The sequence below is a fragment of the Saccopteryx leptura genome, chromosome 4 (genome assembly GCF_036850995.1).
Source record: "Saccopteryx leptura isolate mSacLep1 chromosome 4, mSacLep1_pri_phased_curated, whole genome shotgun sequence".
NCBI classification, from domain to species: domain Eukaryota; kingdom Metazoa; phylum Chordata; class Mammalia; order Chiroptera; family Emballonuridae; genus Saccopteryx; species Saccopteryx leptura.
The window spans coordinates 188,205,223-188,215,473 of record NC_089506.1 but is presented as its reverse complement, the minus strand read 5'-3'; the positions used below and the strand labels follow the sequence as shown (position 1 = coordinate 188,215,473).

General features: G+C 45.5%; 1 protein-coding gene across 2 annotated transcripts in view; it reads right to left on the bottom strand.

The window, feature by feature from the left end:
• Window positions 1–302: 302 nt before the first annotated feature.
• LOC136403458 (zinc-alpha-2-glycoprotein-like) overlaps window positions 303–10,251 on the bottom strand; it is a 35,634-nt gene continuing 25,685 nt past the window's right edge. Inside the window, exon 3 of one of the 2 annotated variants that reach the window (XM_066382205.1) lies at window positions 303–836. In XM_066382205.1, the coding sequence (XP_066238302.1) occupies window positions 561–836 (276 nt within the window). In that variant the 3' untranslated portion in view covers window positions 303–560. Of the gene's footprint in view, window positions 866–10,251 lie in introns of both variants that reach the window. The other variant, XM_066382206.1, reaches the window with a different exon arrangement.

Below are 10,251 nucleotides of genomic sequence, written 5' to 3'. Positions count from 1 at the left end.
GGAGAGCTGGAGTAGCTGGAATAGAAGGCAGTGTCTCACGGGGATAAGGGAATGCTGGGGAAACTGAGGTACAGAAGAGGCTTTAGATTGATTTATAAGAGTTGCAGAGTTCGATGGCCTCATAACTAGAGGGGACATCAGGAGTGGGTGCCTGAACAACACTCAAGAGACCAGGTGGTCATACCACACAACAGTAGGGACCCCAGGAAAAGACGGGCAGTGAACATTGCTTCCAGTGGGTACCAAGATTTAAAAATGATTCAAATGCTTGGGGGCAGGATGAATGATAAAATCGAGTGACATTTTTATAGCATCTAAAGTTTAATATTCTGATTTACTATGTTTGCCAAGCAAGTGATTAGTGTTGATTAGATATCACAGATTAGATCATGGGAAACAGTAAGGGGAAACACAACAGTGAGGCAGCTCAGCGACCAGCATTCAAGCCTGTGTCTCCAAATGCACCACCTGTCTGTTCTCTTCACAGCTTCTCCGAGTCCTGCCGATGGCGGTGATGGTCATTCTGAGCTCACCTTTGTCCTGCCTCAATGAAAGAGTGACTACTGGTCTCCAGATTCCTGCCCCTCATTCCATGGGACAACGAGGGGCTGGGCCAGGCTGCCGTGCTCCACGTGGCAGGAATAGGTGTGTCTCTCAGAAAAGGGGACTTCCACCATCACCCAGTGCTGGTAATTGCCATTTTCAGTGAGAAGACTGTCATTCTCCAACTCATTCTCCACTACATTGCTTTCCCGAGTCCAGTACATACTAGTTGGCTCTGGGTAAAAGCCGGTGATCGTGCACTTGAGGTACATGCTGTGTCCTTCTGGGCCCATCTGGCTCGTGATGGACACAGAGGGAGGATCTGTGGAGAGACACAGCATGGAGGTTGAGGGTCTGAAGGGGCTGGTTTCCCGCTCATGCCTCCCCCCAGCCCCGGAGTCAGGGATGAGCAGGGCTCTCAGCTTTTACCTGCCTCATCAGGAAACTTCCAGAGCAGAGAACTTGAGGCATTCCATGAGCCTTCCTTGCTGGATAGTGGAATATCCGTGGCTACTTTCTTGCCTCCCAGCACCCCCTGCCCACCCTCGTGCACTGACTACTGCAACTGAGAAATGTGAATGCTCATGCATTGTTTTGTTTTTTCCCAAACCTCCAGTGGGTTTGATGGCTCCTGCCTCCCCTAGTCTGAGCCCTGCTCCTAGATTCTGCCTGCTGCTGTGATTCAGACCTTTCTCTGCCCCCTCTCACAAGAACTTCTTTCTTATTAATTCTCTTTTTTCAACTTAGAAAGTAAAGATTTTATTGTTATTAGAGAGAGATAGGAGAGGGAAGCATCAACTCATAGTTGGTCCTCGTATGTGCCTTGACCAGGCAAGCCTGGGGTTTCGAACCAGCAACCTCAGCACTCTAGGTTGTGGCTTTTCCCACTGCACCACCACAGGTCAGGCTCAGCTTAATATTTCAACCAAGATCTCAGCTGTTTCAAGCAATCCTGCTCACACTTACTCATCTTCATCCTTTCTGGGCAGACATTTTATACACCTGCCTTCTCCCCACCGCCAAGCCAACAGGCATATCATAGAGAGAAATTGAGTAGAAACCTCAGGTTATGACTTAGAATGGATCACCAAAAGCTAAGACCAGAATGGACCTCAGAATTACCATGCCTGTCCCTGCACTTTAGTGGGAGGTAGGAAGTTTTAGAGGGTGGGGCATTTTCATAATTAATTTTGAAATGGAATCCTGATCTAACTCTCATGGATGTTACTAATGTTAGGCCATATAGCAGGTTTCTAGTTTCAGTACTGAAGTTATTCTCACTAATTAGTTTATTCATGTGATTACCATTTTACTCAGTGGATGCTGAGTGAAGCAGATTATCCTCTGTAATGTGACTGGGCCTCCACTAATCAGTTGAAGGCCACAGAGAGGAGGCTGAGTTCTCCACAGGAAGCAGGAACTCAGCTTCCAGACTGCCTTTGGGCCCGAGATGGCAGCGTCATCTCTTCTCTGGTCTCCAGTGGGCTGACCTACTCTGTAGATTTCAGACTTCCCAGCCTCTATAATGGTTTTGAGTTGTATCCTTAAAATAAACCTCTCCTTCTGGCATATGCATGAGATTCATGCTTTCTCTCGGGAGAATGCTGACTAAATTCTACTACAATGTAGGATGTGATTAACAATCAAAATATGATCAATTGTTATAAAAATATTCTTAATAGTGTGTCAGAAAATGTTATAAATTTTAAACTTACACAGTTGTGTTTACATTCCTCATCCTGAAATATTGTATACTAAAAATGTTCTCAATACTCTGTCCTAAAATTGACCTTGGTTCTGCCCGAGCTCCAGCTGGCCTCCCAGGCCCACTTTCGTAGCATCTCACTGTGGAGTGACAGAATGGGTCTGTTTCTTTTTTTCCTTTTCTTTTCTTTTGAATTTTTCCGAAGCTTGAAACGGGGATGCAGTCAGACAGACTCCTGCATGTGCCCGACCGGGATCCACCCGGCATGCCCACCAGGGGGCGATGCTCTGCCCATCTTGGGGTGTCGCTCTGCTGCAATCAGAGCCATTCCAGCACCATTCCAGCAGAGGCCACAGAGCCATCCTCAGTACCCTGGCAATCTTTGCTCCAATGGAGCCTTGGCTGCAGGAGGGGAAGAGAGAGACAGAGAGGAAGGAGAGGGGGGGGGTAGAGAAGCAGATGGGTGCTTCTCCTGTGTGCCGTACCGGGAGTCGAACTCGGGATTCCTGCATGCCAGACTGACACTCTACCACTGAGCCAACAGGCCAGGGCCTAGTCTGTTTCTAAAAGCATCCTTCAGTTAATATGTTTTACAAGTGCTCTATGGAGTTGCTGTCTTTCTCTCTGAGAGTCAGACAGGTATGTCCAGCCATTGAAAGGAGGGAGGAACAAAGAGTTCCACCTGTGTGGGCTTTGCTCTGTCCAGGCTGCATGACCCAGGACAGGTCACTTCACTTGTCCTGGTCTTAGTTTTGTCACTTGTCTAATAAGAATTTAGGTTCTATTTCTTTAAGGCCTTATTTAGCATGAGTCGAGAGGTTCCCTATATGCTTCTACTAGTGTATAATCTGAATTAGTTGACAACCTCAAACAGCCATTCCTCCTGTACACTGGGAATCTTGGCTTCATCTGGGGCCCACTTTCTACCCACCTATCTCCTTCATTACCTCTCTTCAGTTCTTCTCCATACCCAGCCCTTGCTTCCCAACTCACCATCTTGTGTCTTCTGGGAGAATGCAGGACCCAGAACAAGCAGTAGAGAGAGCAGGACAGGCACTATTGTCCTCATTTTGTCGGAGTGGAAGGTACTGTGCTTTTCTGTGTCCTGGAGCAGACTACTTGGAGAGAGTTCCAGTTACAGCTTTGGGAATAGCTGGCTTTGAGCCCTGCCCTGGTGAGGTGAATGCACAGGCCAATGAGAATGCCAGGATGGGCTCCTCTCCCAACTGTGAGAAAACAGGATATACAGGCCAGGCTGGGCGGATATTGTAATCAGTGAGTCTACAGACGGTCTGCCAATGGGGAGCTCCGACAGCCAATCTGGTGTTTGGACTTTGCATGGGTCCACACATTTGTCACCTTGTTGGCGGCAGCATATGCTTATAGGAGTAGTTCTATGGTGTGGTTGGACCTGTGCTTCTCATGCCTAATTTTGAGTGTCTCCAATGATTCTGAGAAATAGCTGGTAAATAAATGCATTTTCTGCTTAAAGTCAGAATAGGAATCTGTTCCATCAACTAATGATGTGACTGCTACTGAAATAGAGACAGATGTTTTCAGGCAACAGTCACTCAGATAAATGGAGGAAAGGGAACCAGGCTTGGTAATGGGGCCAGATTGGAGCTGAATGCAGTTAAAAGCCCAATGTTGGGCACGGTCCTGCAGGCTGTGATAAACAGTGGAGGGTCAAACAACTGCCTGAATCATCTATTTTGGTCAACTAGAATAAAATGCTTAGTAAAGGCAAATTTTTAGTTCTCAAGTAGCTGCTATCATAGGGCAGTGTGATGAGCTTGAGGAATTCAAGTAAAGAGTTTGGGATATTTGAGTCCATAAGTGCTGAAAAGCTTAAGGAAATACACAGTAAATCAAAAGAAAAATTATCAATTCAAAGCACAACCTGAAAACCAGGCCGTTTCTCATACAGCAGAAGAATTCTTTTGTCTCTTCTAGTTCCAAGGACAAAACAGATGTAAACCTAATAGTGCCTAGTGATTAAAACAAGGTTTCATAACTCATTCACAAACCTAGAACGTCTAATAGTCAAGTGTGACGGAGACATTCCTACAAATCTTGTACAATTGTTACTTACAGTGGGGGACAAGAGGTCTGGAGAACAAACCAAAGTGTGGAATGGCATCAAGAAAGGCTTCATGAGATGTTGTCATTGGGCACGATATCGAACAGGTATAGAATTTCTTCTGGCATCAGGGAAAATTTTTCTACGTAATAGTGATGGTATTGTCATGTTCATTTTTATGTCCCTTATACTTAGACCAGTGCCTGGTGTAAAAGGAGATAGTAAACATTTTTAAAAAATTTTATTTATTTTTTAATGAGAGAGCCAAATGAGAAGAGAGAGGGGCAGACAGACAAGAAGGGATAGAGATGAGAAGCATCAACTCACAGTTACTTCACTTTAGTTGCTCTTTAATTACTTTCTCATATGTGCCTTGACCAGGGGGTGGGGGAACTACAGCTGAGCCAGTGACTCCTTGCTCAAGCAAATGACCTTGGGCTCAAGCCACGGACTTTGGGCTCAAGCCAGAGAACATGGGGTCATGTCTCTAATCCGACGCTCAAGCTGGTGACCCCGTGCTCAAGCTGGTGAGCTTGTGCTTACACCAGATGAACCCGCACTCCAGGCGTTGACCTTGCGTTTTGAACCTGGGTCCTCACTGTCCCTGGCTGACATTCTATTCACTGCGCCACAGCCTGGTCAAGTAGGGACAGTAAACACTTATAAAAATAGGTGAATGGATAAATGAGCAAAAATGAAAAAGAGACAATGCCAGACTTCTCGAAAAGTCACGGAGGACAATTTGATGGAAACAGGGTTTAGATAGAAGACTGAGGGGAAGAGAGGTGGAGTGATAGAATCAAATGGAAGTTAGAGGTAGAATTTTTAGGATGCTCATTCAATGAGTATCTCGGTCTTTGATCAATGGGGTACATTTCACTACTGTGCGTTTTCCTTCACGGCCTGTCTTCTCCGCATACCCCATTCCTCTAAGGGTCATCAGTTCTTAGCCTTCTGTACATCTACATCCTTGACAGTTATTCTCAAGATAAGTTTTATTTAAATATTTTTTAGAAACTATTTACTCATTTTTTTTCTTTCAAGATAATTTTGTATGATTTTCTTTTTTTTTTGTGACAGACAGAGAGAGACAGAGAGGGATGGACAGACTGGAAGGGAGAGAGATGAGAAGCATCAATTCTTTGTTGCGGCACCTTATTGTTCATTGATTGCTTTCTCATATGTGCCTTGATGAGGGGCCTACAGCAGAGTGAGTGACCTCTTGCTCAAGGCAGCTACCTTGGACTCAAGGTGGTGAGCCTTGTTCAAACCAGATGAGCCTGTGCTCAAACTGGCTACCTTGGGGTCTCAAACCTGGGTCCTCCGCATTCTAGTCTGATGGTCTATCCAGTGCGGCACCGCCTGGTCAGTGTCAAGATAATTTTTAATGCATAAATTAAAACATGGAAAATACAGAGGAAGTCAGTCCTATGGAAATTCAGGTCTTTTCACGTGCCCCTGTGGGCCATTGGACTGCTGGCAGCCCCTCCACCCCTCAAACAGAGCAGGATGCTATTTTAAAGTGACTGACTAAGGAATTGTGAAGAAGGAGATAATTTGTGACAATGAAGTCCTCCTGGCATGGGGCTTCCTGAAGTTACAGTGGTAGGTGGTCCTGCCAGCAGAGGAAGCTGTAGTTGATTTTAGTTGGGTGGGCAGAAAGTGACGAGAGTGGACCCACATTTGGTTCTCCAGACCCTTGCCTCCTCTCTGATGTGACTAGTTGATGCCTATGGCCCAATCCCAAATTCAGGTTGCTTTCCTGTCAAGGTCTTGTGACCCTCCCCTCTCAGCTGCCTCTGCCCTCCTGGTCAGCAACAATCTTTCTATCTTTTCTTGGCAAATTATCTTCGGTCTTCGCACCTCCTCTGAAATCAGAATCCCTCTGTGGTGAGTGTTCTCTGTGCCTTCTCCTCCTGCCCCACATCTGGCCAGGACTCAGGTCTTCTGAGCTTTCCTCCCTCTCATCCGGATGGGCCCCTCATTCCTCTCATGGGCTGGGTGTGATCCAACATTCCCATCTTTACTGGCCCTGGCCACTTCACATGGATTCTGGGTTTTCTCATTGATCTGAGATTTTTCTCCGGTGAAGTTTTCTTATTTTTTTTCAAAATATCATAATATTTTGAAATATTAATTGTACATTGTTGCCTCTTAACTATTTGAATTTTTCTTCCCTGCAGTCATCCTTATGTTCAGACAGGACATTATTCTGCCCCAGGGAAGGGGAATGTGGATTTCACTTAAAGAAGCTGTTTCTCAGCTCTGATTTTGAAATTGAAGTAACCAAAAAAAAAAAGTATAGTCCTTAAATTAAGGCTTTTAGAAAGACAAGAGAGTTGGCTCAGCATTCAGAAAGCTGGGGATGATTTCCTTTAGGAGCTCAGCTTAGGGGGTAGAGTTTGGACAATTAGGAGTAGATGTCATTAATGTGATCAATTGTTATAAAACTCATATTTTGACAGTCTGTGTATGTAATGAATTCAAAACCTGCACATTTTAGCTTATATTTCTTCATTCTTAAATTTTGTTTGCCCCTCAACCCCCCAAAAAGGGCCTCATTCTCAGTCTTAGAATTTACTGGTTCTTCCCAAGCTCCCCGTGGGCTGCTTTCCCACAGCTTCCATGCTGTGGCATTTATTGCTTCTGTTGGCAGCAGCATGTTATTATAGAACGGGTTCCATAATAACTTGCCTTCCAGGCCCACTGGCATAGACTGTGGAGTGAGGGCATGGGTGTCCTTCAGGAATCATCCCTCCAGGTAACCTGCCTTCACATTTCTCCCTTAGGGTTGCTGTCTCTTTTCCTGGGGGTCAGACAGGTACATCCAGTCACTGGAAAAAAGAAGGAACAAAAAGTTCCACATGTGTGATTCTTACTCTGTCCTGGGAATGTGACCTTAGTTAAGATCACTTTGTTTCTTTGGGTCTTGGTTTTGTTCATCTATATACTAAAATTTTTTAAAATCATTATTCTTTGAGATCTGATTTAGAATAAGTCCAGAGGCTTTCTGAATCCTTCTAGATGAGTGTGAGAGTGTGAGCTGAGTTAGTTGAGAGCTTCAGACAGCCTTTTTCACTGTACACTGGGAGTTCCAGCTCCTTCAGGGGCCTTTCTGCCTTCATCCCATTCATCACTTCTTCTTCATTCTTCTCCACAGCTAGCCCTTGCTTCCACACTCAGCAGCTTGGGTCTCCAAGGGCACTTCAGGGTCCAGAGGAGCAGCAGGGACCACAGGAAATGCACTATTTTGCTCATGGTTCTTGACTAGAAGATTCTCAACTTCAGACTATTTGGAGACAGAGCCAGGTGTCGTTTTGGGAATGGCTGGCTTTGATCAAGGGGTCACTGGCTCACCTTGAGCTCTCCAGTTTAGGCACATATGAGAAGCAATCAATGAACAACTAAGGTACCACAGCTATGAGATGATGCTTTTTATCTCTCTCTCTGAAAAAATCTAGGATAGTTAAGTCTACGAGTGCTGGAAAGATTAAAGAAAGAAATCAAAATCAAAAGCAGAAATTATTGACTCAAGCAGAGTCTGAACACCAGGAAATTCCTATGATGGTGCAGAAAGAATATTTTGTCTTTTCTAGTTGCAAGAATAAAACAGATGAAACTTAATAATGCCTAATGATTAAAACCTAAGAACAAAAAATGAGCTTTCATAACTTATATACAAAAACCTAAGAAAATCATTAACCAACTCTGACCAAGACACTCCTACCTATCTTATACAATTGTAATATGATGAGTGTTGACAAGAGCTTCGTTAGAGAAGGAAGTCAAGTGTGAAAAGGCATTGGCAAAGGCTTCAGAAGAGATGTAAACAGTGATAAAATTTCTGTTGGCACCTTAAGGGCAAATTTTATAAGAACAGGGCTGGTGTGTGCCATGTTCATTTTTCTGTCCCTAGCAATAGTCCATTTCCTGGCAGAAAGAAGACAATGAATAAACACTTACAAAAATAGATCAATGGGTAAATGAAAATAGAACAAAAGGGACAGCACCAGACCTATCTGAAAGTCTATTTCAAAATTAGTGGAAATAGAGTTCAGTAATAAGATTGAGGGGTGGGCAGTTTGTGTGATATATATTCAGAAGGGATATAGAGAATTTTAAGAACTATCATCTGGAAAAACTAACTTTGAACTAAACTAAGAGGACTCTTCAACTAAGGAACATTATAGAAGTCACACCGAGACTGGTAGGAAATGCGGAAACATGGAGAATGCTGCCCAGCTCCACGGAGCTAATGGCAGCTGGGAGAGACTTGTGTGGCAGTAAGTGAGTTTAGCAGAGAGGAGTGGGTCCTGAGCCCCAGGAACAAAGCCGCAGGCTGCATCCCCTGAGCCTAGAAGAGGCATATGGACAGTATTTAGCTGGAAACAAGACAGGATATTGTTTGTGAGAAAGAGACTGATTTCTCAGACCCAGGATTCTTCTTCAAGGGACTGCACAGAACACCTCTCTCAACCACTCACCCAGGGCTCTGGGGGTAGGGAGAGAGGACAGGACCAGAGTAGCAGGAAGAGAGTGTAATCTAGGAGGCACAGGGGAAACATTTTGAGAGACAGCCACCCTAACCACTGGGACAAATCACTCCCCAAATCTGAAGGGAATATTTCCCCTGGAAACAGCAATACCAGCAAAGGGAAGTAGGACACCAGCCAAACAAGCTCTCCAGCGGCACTCAGAGCAGAGTCGCTTAGAAGGAGGGAGCTTTCGGGACTACAGTAGTGAGTGTTAGGGTCTGAGCTGCAGCGCCCCCACCCACATGGCTGAGGGGTCGCTAGGAGGGCGGGCGGTCGCGGGATGCTGAAGCGCAGTTCTGTCGGCAGGGGCGGAAGCCGGCTGGCAACTACTGGGCCCAGGTGTGAGCTCTGTCTTGCCTCGCTCGGGAGGAGTAGGCGTGCAAAAGTGGTCAAGCCCAGCTGTGGGCCGCCTGTAATCCAGCCTGAGGGAGAAGGGTGGGAACCCCGGAAGAAGTGGAGACCAGCCCTTGATCAAGGGCACAGGAGCATAGCCTTTCCCCACCTGTGGAACCGAGGCTAGTGGCCTGACTTGGGAACCGGCTCCTCCCACAGGGGTGTAGCCAAAAACCCAGAACAGGTAGAGTCCCGCTACTGAGCGTGGGTATGCAGTCCCACCTGGCCTGTGGAGCCAAGATTTGCAGCCATCCCACGATTGGGCTTCTCTTGCTAGGGCGAGGCGGAAGCCTAGAAACAGGCGGAGGCCCACAGCTGAACAAAGGTGCTCACCACTGCCCTCAGGGCCGAGCATAATGCCACCCATGGGGGCGGGGCCAAGGCCAAGGCCAACAAGGCTAGTACACCCAAGCACATGATCACAGCTGCTCCCTTGAAGGAGAGGTGAAAACCACAGCAACAGCCCCAGTAGGCAGGCACCAGCAACACCCATACCCAAATGCCCTAGGCAGCAACAGCAGAGGTGGTGACAGACCTGTAGACAGACCATACCTAGAGAACAGAGGCCACACCCAGTGGACTCCAGTGGCCAAGACCTTCTTTTACACAAAGAAGATAAAAAGGCAGAGACATGCGAAACAAATGAATCAAGAGAAATCCCCAGAAAAGGACTCGAATGAATCAGATATAACCAAATTACTAGATACAGAGTTTAAAATTATGATTGTTAGGATGCTCAAAGATATTAGAACAACCATAGATGTTCATTATGAACACCTAAATAAAGAGATAGCAAATATAAAAAGGACATTGAAATAATAAAAAAGAATCAGTCAGAAATGACAAATACAATATCAGAAATGAAGAACACAATGGAAGGAATTAAAGCAGGATGGATGAGGCTGAGAATCAAATCAGCGAGTTAGAGGACATGATAAATAAAGGTACGGAAGCAGAGCAGAAAAAAAAAGAAACTCAAAAAGTCTGAGGAAACT